Source organism: Tachysurus fulvidraco, chromosome 20 (assembly GCF_022655615.1).
Source record: "Tachysurus fulvidraco isolate hzauxx_2018 chromosome 20, HZAU_PFXX_2.0, whole genome shotgun sequence".
NCBI lineage: Eukaryota > Metazoa > Chordata > Actinopteri > Siluriformes > Bagridae > Tachysurus > Tachysurus fulvidraco.
In genome coordinates, this window is record NC_062537.1 from 2,866,777 (window position 1) to 2,884,276 (window position 17,500).

Consider the following 17,500-nt stretch of genomic DNA (forward strand, 5'->3'; position numbering starts at 1 on the left):
TGCTGGAGGGTATATTTACTAATTGTTTACCTACACACCCAGGCAGGTTTACCCAATCTTATGGATGCAAATTTTTGGCATACATGAACTCACAGACACCTGCAACTGGCTAGGGGCACAGCGATGGACTGAGGAGAGAGAATACGCACCCCGTGCCCTTTTAACAACACGGATCGAGGGTCATGCAAGCGTAGCCAATAAAGGGATGTCTGACGCCATATGTAGAATAACGAGTAATTGTACTGTGTGGTGGTATGAGACAGGAATGGATAATGGCTAAAAAGCACACAAAGGTCAGCCTTCCTACTTCTTACAGACTGGTTTGTAGAGCAATCTCCCAGGAATATTCAATCCATTTAAGTCAAAGCTACACAGAGAATAAGAATTGGAATAATTAAGCCCATGACATAGAAAAATACCCTGCTAAATTACATTGTTCGTGTAGCAAAGACTCAAGATAGCTGTTTAATATTCTGAAGGGCTGCTCGGTGTTTGCATTTAGATAGCACTTCTGTGAGCAGACCAATTTGTTGGTTCCAGAGACGAGTGAGCGGCTCAGAATTGGCCAATACAGACCCATATGGCAGGGATTTGGACCGTTAATGAATGTGTCTTATCTGTAATTAGACCACTAAGTGTCTTCTGAATACTTTGGCGTACATCTCTGCCAAGTGGAGCTTTGCCGAGATGCTTGGTATCTCATCCTGAGGCCTCTTTGTTTCAGGTATTAATTATACACTGTCTAGATTCGCTGTCTGGCTTTCGTATCTAATTCCGTCCTCGATGGGATCCAGTAAATACTTGAAAAAATACATTTTACAAAGCCATTGATTGAAGACTATTTTTTGTTGCCTGCTAGATCGGTTAGATCCACCAACACCGTTGCTGTGTTCCCAACACTGAAACTGAAATTGTTTACAAATATACTCAGGAAAAGGAGCCTAAACTTAAACCTTATTCCAGAAATCCAGATTCTGTAAAAGTGCTTAGAGTTACATCTTAAAAGAAAGCGGAAGTACACTATTTTGTTATAATCTGTTATAATGACTATATTATTATTATTATTATTATTGTCGAACCTAAACATTTTTCATCTTAACTAGTATAAGCTGACTAACTAGCCTAGTTTGCGTTCTAGATAATATTTACTATAATCAGTAATATAGATTAAATGAAGATCAGGTGATGAGGATGTTCACCTGTAGCTTTGAAGGTGTCAAATCAATAGAATTCATTCTGATGAGACTCGACTGCACACTTAAAGTCCGATGTCACATTTCGTACTGTGAAATATGGAATCGTAAGATACGAGGGAATGTTGAAATAATGACAATAAAATATTTTCCATCTTCTCACATTTACTGTTTAAAATTAAGTTATTCATGAACGCTGTCTGTGTGTTATTTTTTTCTTTGTATATACAGAATAGCAGGAGAAAACAAGCATCTACTAGACATTTACTGTACACCCAGGTCTGTAACTGTAGCACTGGAGAAGCTGTAATTCAGGCAGAATCGGTATAAAAGTAAAAGGTATAACTGTGTGTCAGAGGCCTTAAATGTAAAAATAGCTCGTAGCTAGCACCTTGTAATTGTTTTGCTCAGAAACACTGTGGTATATTTTTAATTTAATATCTGTATAATTCAGTAAAGTCAACAATCGACAGATGCCTTATGTGATTTACTAGGAACACTCGAGAACAGAAAGGCCATGGAGAAGGAAAGGAAGGAATTGTGATGAAAACACACTACATACTGCATGTCAAACATGGAGGTTGTAGTGTTATGGAGTTTTATTGCTTGTATGACTTCTAATAGAACTGGGTCACCGGTGTTTATTGATGATGTAACTGCTGATATAAGTAGCAGGGTGAATTCTGAAGCTGCTATACTTTCTTCTCAGATACAACGAAAGCAACCCAAGAGCATTTTAAGGTTAAGTTTCAAAATGGCTCTCAAATCTTTCCACATCTGGAGTCCACATTGATACGGGACTAATCGGATTCTGTATTTAGTTCCATTTTTTACTTCGTTCTAACGTTTTTTTGGAAATGGGGTTGCAGAATCATGACATACAATCTGCATGACATACAATCTGCTAAACACTACAAAATGTTCAGGGCTGAATAACATACGCAAGGCACGATGCACTAAACTTCCTACGTCAGTTCAGGCAAACATGAAACACACAAACAAATACAAACTCATCTCTCGGCAATTGTTTGCATACTGAGAAATGAGTCCTGACATCACCGCAGCTTCTACAGTCTTATTGAGCTAAATGATATTTATGACTCTTGCTAAAGGCCGTAATTAAACATTTATAGCTTTTCTCCATAAATCGTCCCCAGACAATTTTGATAGATTTAATGCAAATGAAGTATTTAGTCCTAATTCAGTAGTTAAGACTAACAAATGCAGGTGCACAGAGTGAACACTGTTCTGGTGGTATATTAAGCTCAGACATCAAGCTGTGTAGTGTGTGCTCTCTAAATGATATACAGTACCACCGTATTGTTGTGACCGCTTCAAATATCATCTCTACTCCAAACGTGTGTTTATGGCAGACGAGGCTGCCTCTGAATACAGCAGGGATGAAACAAATTCAAAGGCAGAGACACGAAAGCAAACCTTCTTTTGAGCGAGAGAAGAAGAAAAAGACTATTTTTCAGAAGAGAAGCTCTCAGTAACAACATGTAATATTCCTGCAATATATCCCGATCAAATTTGGTTCATTTCTCAAAAATATTAACACCCAAGCAGACTAAAATCCACGTTGCACCATTACACGTTCGTGTTAATGTCTGTGTTCTTTCATTCTCCTTGTGAGGTTTATACCTGACTACTCACACATGCCTGCATGAAAGTAAAAACTTCCAGTTCAAACATTTATTTTTTTTCTTTTATAGTATTCCAGTGCTGTGCGCTCCTTTAGCCTCAACCAGACATTTTTATAAAAAACAAGCGCACCTCCTCTTTATGTCTGTATTTGTTTTAGAGCACGAGATCTGTTCATGAATGCAGAATGAAGAATGAATGAATGCAGTAAATCCAGTCTTCTCCAATGAATGTGGGCTTTCCTTGTTCCACAAGCTTCATTTCTGACATCATGCTCCAACCTGCATGAGAATAAAAAACAAGTCCCTCTATAGGGGCCTTTTTTTTACACCCGGTCCCTTCGTGTGTTTTCTCTGATCCGATAGCTATCTGATTTGTTAAAACTGTTCCATTTACATTAGGCCACATAACGCGTCTCGGCGAATCGGATATCGATCCGATCTTTCTACTCCTGCCCACAATGCAAATATATTTGACCTCATTTCCGGGGTAATTGTAATGGAACACTTTTTGGTGTATGTGGTTTTCAAAAGCGATAAAAAAGAAGACGGAAAAACTCGTTACGACATTTATGCTACAAAAAAACATAATTTACTGTTTGCTGCATTTTCACTGGCGGCTGCAGCGTGTTTTAATACCCAACGTTACACCTGGGCGACAGAACGGAGCCAGCATTTGCGAGTGACGTACTTCCGTTTGGGAGGAGTATAGCGCTGATGTATGTGGCTTGAACAACCACGTTCATTTACACCTGTCCAGTTTCATCTGAAATGCGTCCCAGACCACCTCCTGAAGCGGTTTGAACGCTCGGATTTATATACGTCTCGAAAACGTTTCGAAGGGCATTTAGACCTGGTCTTTTTACGATCAGATAGCTATCGGATCACAGAAAACGCATGAAGTGACCAGGTGTAAAAATCCCCTCAGAGTAAGAATGAAAGAGAAGTATAGAGTACCTAAATGCAATTAATTTGAAAGCAAGTCTTAATAATAAACACTAGTAATAATAAAAGAGCTAACATTAACATATGCATCAACGTCTACCTGCCTGGATTCAGAGCAGAGTGCGTTTGCCTTATTTATGGCGTGCCCAATCAAGATTTGATGTCTTATCTGTTACATAATGGAAAATGTTCATCGCCAACCCCCTTAGATGTTGATGCAGTGCTTTCTGTCAGAGGCCTGAGTGTTGATGTGTGAGGCTGCTGCCTGGATGATGACCCTCCTGCTGTGTGGAGAAGGCAGGAGAAGGCGACTAATGGCAGAGCTGAGCACGGTGGGGTTCCATAGCTCACCAGGAACAGGGTAATTTGTCACTTCTACACATCCACAGTAGCAGCAGGAAGAACAGCGGCCCATGACCAATTCTGTGGAAAGTCCTGTTATACATCACACAAGGAATGGGGACAACCAGGACACTAAGGGCATCATGGATATAAGCAAAAAAAAAACCTTTATTCCTGTGTAAATATTAAGAGTATACATGCTCTGTAATGAATTTAGAGTTAGTAAGCGTGGTCAGGGTTGTGTTGGTTTAACGAGGCTACTGGTTTGTTTATCTTTTAGGAAATAGAACCATGTAAATGTACAAAAAAAGGTATCAGGCAGGCAAAAATAATTGGAGTGTTGTAGCTGAGGCTAAAAAAACTGTCAGAGGCAGAATTCACGCACCATGCTGACACTGACATTTCTGCATCAGGTCTTTTTTTCCCCCAGTTTCCAGCTTTGCTAGTATTTTTTGGGGGCATTGTCATCGAGTTCTTAAAAACAAACAAGCAAAAAAAAAAAAACACACACCTTCTGGTTTAGGATATACAAAGTTAGACAGCTATAAAGAACACGAAACAGATAAAGATGAACACGGTAGTGGCTCTTTAACACCATCAGGGAGATTTTACATTTCCAGCCACTACTCAAATGAATGATCACCATCAATACAGTGATCCCTCGTTTATCGCGGTTAATGGGGACCAGAACCCCTCGCGATAGGTGAAAATCCGCGAAGTAGGATTGGCCCTAAGTTTGACCTTTTCACTGATGGTCATCATCTTCCTCTTCCTCTTGGGCTCACTAGAGGAATCTTTCGCAGGGGCACGGCGCTTACGAGGCATCGTAAGGCTTAACGAAAAGTTAATTTCGAACACAATACGCGAGACACAGTTGACAGCGTGAACGAGAGTGGCGAGATACAACGAGGGAAAAAGCTGGGAGAGGATGTGTGGATGCGCAGCCAATCAGCTCAGATCTCGTGCCGGGAACCAATCATGTGCCTTGTCTGAGTGCCCGTGGGTATGTACAAAGCCTCTGAGAGAGTTTCTCTCTTTGTCTGGCATCCTGGGAAACCGTATTTATTGGAAGTGGCGAGGGATTACTGTATAGCTGTAGCTGAAATAAATTTAAGAAGCTAATTTACTCATGCAGACCTTTTAAAACCAAGAGAATATAACGTTATGCTTTAAAGATACATTTTGGTAAATGTAGGAAATAAAGGATTATTTAAAGGATTTAGCAGACACATCTATCCAGAAGAGCTGTGTCGACGCTGTTAACACATTTCTCTTGTTAGTTCACAAGTTCGTGGATTAAAAATATCTAACTACAAAATGTTGGGGAGGTTAATACTGCGTGACAAGAAAGACACAACAAAGACAAGGATTTTCTTTTCGTATGATAGTCATTTTTCATTTAATTTCGAGCTAAATTCATTCCAACCAAATAATTACTTTAACTTTTTTTTTTTTAAAATAATATTTGAATAAAAAGTCTTTTAATAAAAGAGTATTTCCAGTCTGCATTTGCAAATCATGAGAAAAAAAGAGCAACTTAATGGTCATCCCTTCATACCTTAAACTTCATGAAGTGAGGCTTAATGAACAAGAAATTATGAACTGTGATGAAGTTAAAATAAGTGCCTGCCTTCCTCGCAAACCAGCTTGACCTTTAATAGCTACTTCTTTTGTGTCCTTAACTGCCGAAGAACCAGATGTATATGGCAAAAGCTTACAGAATTAGTTTAACCTTGAGGCTCTGGTCTACAACTATAGAAGCAAACATAATGTCTGACTGACAGGATATGAGCACAAGAGGACAAGATGTGAGAGTTTTCTTTTCATTTTTTTATTTGTCATTCGACTCCTGGGAAAACACTTGGGGAAAAATGGCCTCACTGTCTGCTGCTGTCTAGAAATTTGTCTTAAGGTGTTTCCACATGCTGTGCTGGGCAGCTGATATTTGAGTGTCTGTCATGTGGTCAGAAAATATTCAGTGGGATAAAAGAGGCTAGATTTTTCTTGAATCAAATAACCCCTCACCTGGTTAGTTTATCCAGAAGACAATCCTTAATGTGTGTATTGGGTTTATGATGCTAGTGTTCAATAACATGCAAGTTTATGGGCTCAGATTGGTGTAGCGTGGCTGACACTAGAGCTCCTTACTGCAGTGAGATGTCACCACCTGGTGGCTCAAAGTGGGAGAAAGGATGAAATCTGGGGTCAAACTGGGGACAAATGAGAGGGCAAAAAAAAAGAGTCTTTTTTTTTTTTTTTAAATACCTACATATAAGAGCAGTGCTAGTAGACTGGAGCGAGCGAGCTGCAGTGCGAGGAGTTACCATTGTCCATGTTTACCCTAAGGCTGTGAGCAATGCCCCAAAGGGTAATCAGATTGCTGTGTCAGGATATTGCAAGATCCTGACCTGGGGATGATTTGCCTGGGATAACCAACAGTTCAGTTTTGCTGGTATTGAGTTTCAACCGATAAGCCGTCATCCATATGATACGTCATAGCAGAAGTATTGGTATCTGAGGGAGTGCCATCAGCATAGCAGTGGTAAGAGAACCCATTTGAGTGCCATCAGCATAGCAGTGGTAGAGAACCCATGTGAGGATCTAACTTTGCCAATAGAGCGAGTATTGGGGGAGAAAAGGAGAGGACAAAGTACTGAGCACTGGGAGACACCAGTTTGGAGTCTGTGTGGATCAGATGTCGCTCCATCCGTGTTACCAGAGATGAGCAACCTCCTTAGTAGGAAGCAAACCTTTCCCATGCTAATCCACAAATTTCTACACTCCTGAGGGTGGACAAGAGAGTCTTGTGGTCGAACGTACAGTATCATATGCTGCCGAAAAGTCGAGGAGAACGAGTACAGGTGTAAGTTTGGCTGATCTAGCCGGATGTTGTTTCCCAGTGACAGCCAAAAGGACAGTCTCTGTGGAATGTGCTGCTAATGCAAAGGTATCTGCAGCTACAGGACAAATTAAAGAACAAAAAAACTCTGTAGCATCAACACAATCCGTTTTTATTGATTTACACTCTTTCTACAATATTCATTTCATACATGTCTTAGAATACTTTTTATCATAGAAATATTAATAATGGCATTTTTCTTTTTCCCTGTCAAAACAAACCATGTAATTTAACATATCTTTAAATAGTTTCAAATATAGTGTTTATTTCTATTTAAAGGTTCTTTGTGTTGAATATCTTGGAATCGGAAATATCGTCTCATGATAGCTTTTTTTTTTTTTTTTTAAAGAACTTACAGTATGACTGAATAGTCAATTGAGCGCAGCTCTAACACTAAACAAGTTTCATTCATGAGTTTATATAAAGCACCTGTGAGCGGTTATGTGACGTTCCACTTACATGCATGAACAGGACAGGCTGTGATTAATCCTAAACCTTTCTGTTATAAATGTCATTTATTTCACACCTCGTCTATGATCCAGTTCTGTTACTTTTTCCTCTGACTGCATTCAGTCTGAGGAGTCACCATTTTCTCTGCTTCTTGCTGATCTGAGCGACCTGCTGAACTGCCAACCAATGTTCCTGGGTCAGAAATTACAGCATGAATGTTTCAGCATGAATTTATTTGATTGCTATTTAGATTGTCTTTTGTTTGCAGACATACTGTAGCCAATATCTGTTCACTACCAGAGAGGTGGTAAAACACCTTTTTTCAAATCAAAGTGTAACTCTACTAACATAATATGTGGGAAACCTTGAGGCTTCTTCACTCAGCATGTTAAAGAAAAGTAGAAAAGTATAATATTGTACTATTACTTAAAGAAAAACCCAAACAAAAAGTGACTCGTATCAACACCGATTTTAGTTACTGCTGGTAAAAAAAAAAGCATCACTTTCACAAAGCTTCATGAGAAAACTTTAGTTGAGGTTAACTAACATCGGCTTTGTTTCTAACGATTTAAATATTTGTCCGTAGCAGATACATTACACTGATGGGTATTAGGTCTATTAGTTTCATTTTGTTAAAAATTTTATATTGGCTCCTTGAAACTGTCTGATGTCAGAAAGTCACAAGCACTGGACTTGAGTATTATAGATGGCTACATGTCTGGTGAGAGTAAAGAGAGAATGAGAGGAATTTTCTTCTTCAAATATAGTAAGTGAAAGTAAAATGTAGACTTTCGAAAACCAGACCTCTGTGGCACAATCGCAAGCAAACTGATGAGATTGTGATGGCTAAATTATACTTTCTGTAACGTACTGTAAGTTGATTTTTGTTTTTCTGGCAGATGAATACTATACAAAACATAATCTAACAGTGTTGATGAGAGGAAATAGCTTTTGACATTTTTATAAGGTGTACGCTTGTTCATGTATACAGGTTTTTATGTTCAATGTTCTTAGCCAAATGAGTCATTCTTCATCATTTGACTTCTCATGGAACCTCAGTTCTTGCTCGTATACCTCCACCGGCTCAGGAGACGGAAGACGTAATGGAGGCGTGTCAGACGGACAGAGCTGTGTGCCGTGGGGTTGATGTGTAAGCGTTATTATTGACTCACGGCATTAGAAAGTCTAAATTACAACAATCGTTGCCTTATCCAAGTCGGTGGCATATATCTGTCATCTGACTGTTTTGTAAACTGTTTGTAAGGTGTGAGGAAATGAAGTATGTTTTCGATTGTTTCTCAGTTTCCGAGATGACACACGTGGACGTTGAACGTATTCACGTCCTTTAAACGATTTACAAAAATGTATTAATGGTATTTCATAGAGTGGAACAATCAACCGTTATTGTGTCTGCATGGCCGTCCTGGCCGTCAGCCAGTAGCGGGTAGGAAGAGGAGACATGTCGTCACCTTCATTTGTCACTCAGCGCTCTTTGGTTGAGTCAGGGACTTCCATGATTCATGGTAACCTCCGGAGGAAAAAACAAACGATGAGAACGAAGCCAGTACCTCCTACACCTCAACTCATCTGTTCCTTCCCTCATGCCAGATCCAAATTTTTCCCCCCACAAAATTCCATGTCTGGCTTCATGAAAGTCTTTTTATGTATTTTTTCCAGAAAATTCTGGGATAAGGTCTGCAGCAGACGGTGTTCTATGGCAAACCTGAAGGCTACAGGACCAGGGTGTTTTTTCTCAGGCAGCCAGAGTCATTTTCTTGCTTCCTTCCTGAGAGTTCATAAATCTGTCTGTCAGCAAATGCTAACGGTCTGACATTAACGTTGTTTGCTTTCATTAACACGCAGAGTGAGGAAGTCCCCAAGCAGGCTCGAAAGACCAAACTAGGGACGAGGGGTTTGACTGCTGTTGTGTTTGTTGCCTTGTTTTAATCTCTCGTAAAAACATTCATAACATTAAACATTTGCATGAACAGACCAGATGTAAATGAGAGAAGGTTTGCATTCAGTTGAATTTGAATCGCAGTTTCTATGTGCTTTTGGATTTCTTATTTGCTTCAATTTTATTGTTATAGAAAAGTCCTTTTCCTTGAAACGTTACTCAAAGGAAACAGTTTTTATATGGTCCTTATTGGTGTCTACATAAAATGCCTATAATCGTTTATAAAAAAGAAATGAAGGCAAAGAATGAGCTTAGTCCACTTTGTTATTTTGTGTTTTATTTGTAATCAGGCATCAAATTATTTACAACAGTAATGAATATCTTCCTTTTCATACAATCAGTGATTCCTGAGTATTTTCAGCATTGATAAATTTTATAACACTTTTATTTACCTCTTCATTGAATGTGCGATTTTGAGGTTTCCGATTACATTTGAAATATTTATTTATTATACATGTTATCATACAGATAATTGTCCAGAGTCTTGGCCTCAGATCAGGTTACGGAGTCAAGATCGCACCTACACAGTGTCCTCATCTCATTTAATCACAGTTCCTTCAGAAAAGGTGTCATAGCGTCGGATAGCATTGTTGAGGGCCTGCCTCCTGGAGATAGCTCATGTGCCAAGAGAAAGGTCGAGTTGCCGCACATTGCCCATCCACATAGGTCTGAGAACAGGATCCCCAAACCCCAGCCTGGTAGCCCAACCCGTCACTCAGGCAGGTACTGTACCGTGAAGGACTGGCATTGCCACTGGCAGGACTGCCACAGGATCCACCATTTGCATACAGCTGGACTTCGGGTGAGTAGCAGGAATAGCGTGGTGATAGTGGACAGGTGGAACCCACGTGTCTCCAATGGTCCATGTAAGTTTGCTGCTCTGAAGGACGTCTGTGCATCTGTATCTGGTGTGCCAGTGGTTGCTCCCAGGACATGTACCCCTGGGGCTCTGTATGGGTCGGGGACAGGTGTCCAAATTGTCCGTGGCATTCCTGGTGGTTACAGGCTTTGCTGGCTCTGCTGGGTGGGTTGTTGCTTAGAAACACAGATAATGCTGAAATGCGGTTGATGGCACGCTGTAGAGTGGCTATCTTGGAAAGGCGTTTGCCACTCAGGTCGTGATGGAGTGCCACACGCAGTGCATTAAAGGCCTGGTTGTAATCCAGAATTCGCTTCCTCTCTCTCACATTGGCTGCCATTCTCCGGGCCTTAGAGCGCACCGGCCTGCTGCGTTTCTTCAGCCGACCCTCCTCGGCCTCACTGATGGTGCTGCTTGGACTTGCGCTGTCAGTGTAGGAACCTTTTTGGTCGCTGTCAATGGTGTCATCGTGTACCTGAGCCTCCAGACTTAGCTCCAGCTCCTCCTCTGAGTACTCAGAGCCAGCGAAGCTGCTGCGACTTGTCATTGCTGATAGCTGGAACTGCTAGATGCGACTTGGTTCTCCAGTTTGCTGTGGAGTTCAATACCGAATTTTGAGCTTTGCCGTGCAGTCCAGAGCCTCTTTTGACTCCGACAGACACCGTATGATTACCTTTGCTTCCTCCCGACAGGTACGGCTGCTTTTTAAAGCACCTTCTCTTAGAGTCACATGGTACAGTCACCCATGAGGAATGGCGCACTGTTTTTACGAGTTCCCTGCAGGCAAATGTATCAGTTTGTTGAACAGACACACCTTCTTCTCAACCTCACTTTGGAGCTTAACAGTGTTTTTTTAACCTTTCACTGAAAGGGTTTGACACAAACTAAAATCAGTGTGTTTCCAGTTATTCATTTTCCTATTAATTACATACATCGAAACAGTTACGATCATAATATACATGGAAACAACACCATTTTTACAAACTGAAATTCTGAAACGTCTGAGTATTTGATGGGAAGATCTTGGTCTTGGAGTTTTACTTTACAATAAACAACCACATTACTGTCATCCTTGGATTCTTATTTGCTGATTGAATTGACTTTTTTAACCCTTTTGCACTGTATACTTAAGTTATAACATGGTCAACCTTGAATATACCTCAGATCAGCAATTCAGATGTTTCAAAACGTTCCTACAATAAATAAAAACCTTGGTCTGAGAAATTGTGAATGAAATTCAGTGGGTTTTTTTGGTGTGGCAAATAATCATCAGCTCCATCGACTCAATCTAAATTTGTCTGTGGCGGTCATGACAAATTGTGTATTTATCAGATAACCAGTATTTTGTGTATTTCCTCTCACACTGTATGAGAGGAGGAAGAAAACAGTTAGGACCCATTATTTGGATTTGTTCACAGATGCAATTTGTAGTCTCCGGAGTGGCGATCTTTGCTCTTCTGGTGCAGGGCTTTATGAACTGTATAATTTGCGTGTCTTTGTAAGACTTCTATAAATCAAGTCCCAACAGCACCTGAGGACAAACCTAGATAAGGAGCAGGACTTCAAAGCCGGGGAAAAGAGGGCAAATATTTTACAATTATAACATGTAATAGTCGCTTGCTCGAGCAACCAGCCATTTTACACCATGGTTTGTGTAGCTTCCTTTAAAAAAAAAAAAAAGAAAGAAAGAAAGAAAGAAAAGAAGAAGAAGAAAAAATGATGCTTGTCAAAACAAGCTAAATTCTTCTTAGTTCAAAAGTCAAAAGACAGATCTTTTGATGTGGACATCTTTCTTTCTTTCTTTCTTTCTTTCTTTCTTTCTTTCTTTCTTTCTTTCTTTCTTTCTTTCTTTCTTTCTTTCTTTCTTTCAAAAATGCCAAAGTGTACTACATCAACTTATATGTCCTGTGCAAGTCCATCAGTGTCATGTATGATCATGTTTTCATCATCTCTGAGGCATTATGTCAAATAAGTTCAATGCTCTCTAAGACTGTAGGTTGGTTTGTTTTTTTTTAGCCGAGCAAACTACCGGTCATGTTTCTCATCTGTCCAGTGAACCAGACCAATAGTTAAGGTTAGGGTAAGTCCATGGCCATTGCCCCGACCCCATATGAGAGGTCGTGCCTGAACACGGATCCCTTCCTTTTCACCTTTTTTATGGCGGCTGCTGCGGCCGAGTGACGCCAGCCGTTAAAGAGCTAACGATGTGAACGTTTCAGCCCTTTTCAGTCAGACACGTTGTTGCTTGGTAATAAGCCCCTATTAGGGGTTTTGTTTGCAGTGCTGAGAAGGATTCTTGGTTGTGATGTTGTGATGAGATTAATGTTCATGCAAGATCAAAAATTTGGTTATGGAGGTAAAAAAAAAAGGCCAATGCACTTGGAATGCATTAATGTTTAGGTTAATTGTTCTGCATTTTATTTATAGTCCTTTATACTTTATTTATAGTATAGTATTTTACCTCTGACTGTTACCAAAGCACCTAAACTGGAGACCTCTTTCACAAACGTTAAATAAACATCTTAACGAACTCAAAAAGACGAAAATGAAAAGAAATGTTAATCTATTAAATAAGCACATAGATATAAACCTGATTTGCAGTTGCTCTCTAACCATGAAAATCAAGAATTCAGCAGCAAGGAAAATTCAGTTGGAAAAATAGTCGATAAAAAAATACACTTAAAAAGGGTGTTAACATTTCCCATATTTTCTATCTGTAACGATGTATTTCATAAAGCCGAATATTGTGCTTCAGATTTGTCAAAAACAACAGGACACTGCAGCACTTAAACACAACGTTACTGCCTAAGATTAGAGAAGCTTTTTGTTATTGTGTTGTTATATTACCGAATATAATTTGGTATGAATCAGTGGTTGTCTCACCAAAGCGTGGACCATCCCCCTGGACCAGATGATGATTTATAAGTGGCTCATGTCAGATTTTATTGTCTCCCATTGAGAACATGAAATTTGTGCCTCAGACCATCCAAGTCCTTTCCTTCTGACAGATGACAAGACACTAGTAATTATCAGCCGCCAAGAATAAATCAAGGCCTTTACTGAGCGTCCTGCAACACCCTTGAAGGAATAACCATTTTCATGACAAGGGGAACCTGTCCAACGACACTTTCCTGAGATTTGTAAATCTCTAGCTCAGGCCCACATAATGAGCGGTTGTTACTTGCGTGTTATTAGAGGTTTGTGTCCAACATTATAGATACGCGTTTCCTAAGGGGTAGTTAGTGTAATGAGTAAGTAGAGTCCGGTTGCTAACCTTGGCTTTTGCAGAGGTATGTTAATGTATGTTTTTGGCTTTCCGAGTGGAATTTTCACACCTCTATAAAACATATTCTCCTGCCAAAGACAGATGGCCTTGGGTAGTTTTTCAAATCCAATACAAAATAAATAACTAAATAAATCTAACAGCGAAGTAATTGTTGATTTTTATCGGCAATTGTCTCTGGTTTACATCTAAAGACTCTTTTTATTTTTTTTATTATTATTATTATTTTTTTTTTACATTAGGTATTCAGTTTACTGACAATACACCGGGACTGGAATAACAAATATTCATAATATAAAGTTATTCATATTAATTTTTTTGACACTACATTTTATTGTAATACCGTAATACTGTCTGGCGCACACACACACACCCCTGCCACTTTACATACTGGTTTAACGGAACCACCCAGCCTGAGTCAGTAGACATAACACATCTCTCACTCTCACCACTCGAGAGAGAGAGAGAGAGTGATGAGCAACACGGAGGGATGAGTCAACTCCGAACGCACCGACGGTCCGATTATTATATAAAATCGTGTAAATTACTGTAACTACTGATGTTGGTTTAGTTTTTCCATGAGAGAGTGAATACACAAAGGCATGATTATGAGATATAACTAAATGTTATAAAGCGATCCTGAGTGTTCAGAAGGTCGAGCGACGTTTAGAATAAGTTTCAATTAACACGCTCGTTCTAATATGTTCATTTCCATTCATTTACAGGGAGTTGCATTGCTGATGCTACACATAAATGCTGCTATTTAAAAATGCCTAATTCTTTATATGGTAAAAACAAACAAACAAACAAACAAAAAAATCTTTTATAAAAGTTATGGAAGGAGTCTCCAGTGTCAGCATTTTGTAATAGTCAGGAGAGGGACTGAAAGAGGGTGCTGGGAAAGGAAACAACTGTATATATTTGCTATAAGGCAAGTCATACCAGGACTTAACTATAAAAGAATAAAATATGTTGATTTAAAAAATAAAAAATAAAAATGATAAACATTGTATTATAAAGGAATAACATACTTTCTGTAGGAATAAACTGCTTCATCTCAGTGCCTTTTAGTTATGGGTGCCCAAAATTTGGGAACCTTAGTTTCAATGCTTTATTACTCACATGGAGTTGTCAGCTTTGACATACTGACATTTTAATATAAAGATCACAGACTGTAGCCAGTTAACATTGACATTGCAATACATTCAGTGAGCAGAATTTCAGAAGTGCAAAAAAATACCTACATGGAAAATGTTGCGTTAAATCTATAAAAGCTCATCACACACATCAGCCAGCTGACAAGCGGAGAAAATAGTTCATAAAATGTGAATTTACAAGCTTCAAAGCCCGAGGCCTGCACATTGACAGTGTGCTATTATTGGTTGTTAAGCTATCGACTGTCAATCGCAGCCCCGTAGGGCAGAATGAATACCAGCACCGTTGCTGTTTACAGGTGTGTTTATTAGTGTCATGGGAGGGGATTCAGAGAACAGCTTAATCATCCATCACAAACATTAATCAGTGTTACTCTAGTGGCTATTTATTCACATTTACTGTTTATATCATCATTCTGTAAAGCACATAGAGAATAGTGCCATATGTACTAGATATATTGTACGCTTGATTTTGAGCAATATTTGATCATGAAACTGCATGTATGAACTCTATCACATTATCTACTAGGTGTAATTGGACACGAATACGTTATTCGGAACAAGCAAATAAAAATACAGACAGAATTCGAAGGTTTCAGCGTCCAGAGTCGGGGCCTGTTATAAAAAAAAAATAAAATTCCAAGAAAGGCTCACACAGGGCATCTAATCTTGTGCATTGGGAGTGAAAACAAAACAATTGGGACAATTTAACCTCCCAAGACTCAAGCTTTGGTTTGGCTTGCATTTTAGATGCAATGCGATGTCCACGTATGTGGACACCAGGTCGTAGGAGGTAAAGGCCATGTTGATTAGTAGCTTGTGGTTTATATTAGATTTTAGGTTAAATTAGACCAATCCTGAGCTCATGTCTTGAATCAGAAGCTAAGGAACAGTCAAAATCTCTGTACACCATTTCTACAATTGGGATTTCCCCCCCAGTGCTTCTGGGTTTTTCGCAGTGCTCATAATTAATCTAAAGATCTGATTTAGGAGACACCCACCTCAGGTGTAGAGACAGTAAAATGGATATAAACAGCGACACGGATTACATTCCTATAACTTACATGTCTCTACACCTATAAATAAAACACATACTACAATGTAAAAAACGTGTAAAACTTTAAATGTGAAGTACCTAAAAACAACGTGTGTCATTTTCACATTTAAGTGGTGATTTTCTCACCTTAGAGAGCTTACACACATTTCAAACTGATGTCAAAGACACTACAGAAGGCACAATTCATCAATGCTAAACGGTCATATTGGGTGAAAATCTATCATTAGCGTAAACCCTCAAGCAAGAAACTACTGTTGATTCTCTTCTAAACACGGCTGACCCTGGCGTAAGCCCTGGCTTAACGTTACAGAAGCCTGCTGGTACGGTAGAGTACAGTACACATATATATCGTTTCCCTTCACTGATTTATGCCTCAGCGAGTTTCTTGCATGCTTGAAGTAGCTGCTACAAAAATGTCATAACTTGTTCAACCCTTGTTTGCTGTTGTAGCTGGAATGTAGATTCTCGTTACATGCTTCTAAAACCTTCAGTTAAAGATTTTATTCAAGTGTGAAATCTGAGTTTGATGATGTTTGTACTGTCGCTCGGTATCATAATGTAAAGGTTCCAAGAAATGAAATAAAAATATGTATGTAGTTAAACTTTTAGTGGTGAGAAATACAGCTCCTACTTCTTTGTCGACGCAAGAACGAGCAGTGTGTGGTTTCTCAGTAACGTGACACGCTGCAGTTTTCTTCGAGACTTCAAGAGGGAAAAATATTAGTTATATTAGTATCATTTTTATAATAGTAATCCTTGCTTATAATCTCTGACATACTTTTATAATTGTATTATTTCATATTAAACTTCTCACTGTTATATAAACTTCTTGTCTTATCTGAAGCAAGGACATTTATTGATGAATATGGCTCCTTTGAGCATCAGCCTGAAAACGTTTCATCTGTTTTTATGCTGAGTAAGAAGTGTGTATTTGGCTTGGGCTCATAATCATTTTACTGACGTTCATAATCATTGGGTTTAGAATCATTTTACTAAAGTGTGTGATATTTGGCGTTGAAGTGACCTCTAGTGGTGCACAATGGAACTGAGCCTGTTCTTTTGCTGGATGCAGAGCTGTACAGTTTTATGAACTGATAAGATATATTGAGGTAAATCTGTGGGACATTCAGATGTTTAAAAGTTATATTTTTGCATTACATTTAAAGTGTGTATATGCACTGTTTTTATATTAAAAAAACCTATATATGGTTGAAATGACAATAAAAGCTTCTTGACTCTTCACTTGACTCTTGAATTGACTTGAGACTTGACTCTTGAAGTGTGCTCTAACTTCTAATGAACAAAACTTGTTTTTTCAACTTGAACAAAACTTACTTTGCATTTTATAAATTTAAATAATTACTCAATCAGAAATGTGCTCTGACAAACACAACAAGCCAAGCAGCAGTAATGTTGAGAGAGTACATGTTACATAGGGTAACATGAGCTATCTGTCTGTGTCTAAAATTGTGATGAACTGATGAAAGATTTTATACAGCAGCATCTTGAATTTTTTTTAAAGTTATTTCTAAACTTTAACTATTTAAAAAATAAAATCGTGATTGAAACAAAATAAAAAATAAAAAAAATCTATATACACTGTATATGTTAGACTGTGAATAGATTATGTATGGAAAGCCATAGGGTGATTTCAACGGCGCCTTTCAGCAGTTACAAAAACGCAGGAAAGTGTGACGTGTGAATGCTTTCTGCGGGTT

The 17,500-nt window shown here is 38.9% G+C and overlaps 1 protein-coding gene across 1 annotated transcript; it reads right to left on the reverse strand.

Moving 5' to 3' along the window:
• Positions 1-9,684: 9,684 nt before the first annotated feature.
• On the reverse strand, positions 9,685-10,921 carry bhlha9 (basic helix-loop-helix family, member a9). The gene has a single exon (XM_027158678.2). The coding sequence runs from the start codon at positions 10,833-10,835 to the stop codon at positions 9,999-10,001; it is 837 nt and encodes a 278-aa protein (XP_027014479.1). The 5' UTR covers positions 10,836-10,921; the 3' UTR covers positions 9,685-9,998.
• Between the last annotated feature and the right edge of the window lie 6,579 nt (positions 10,922-17,500).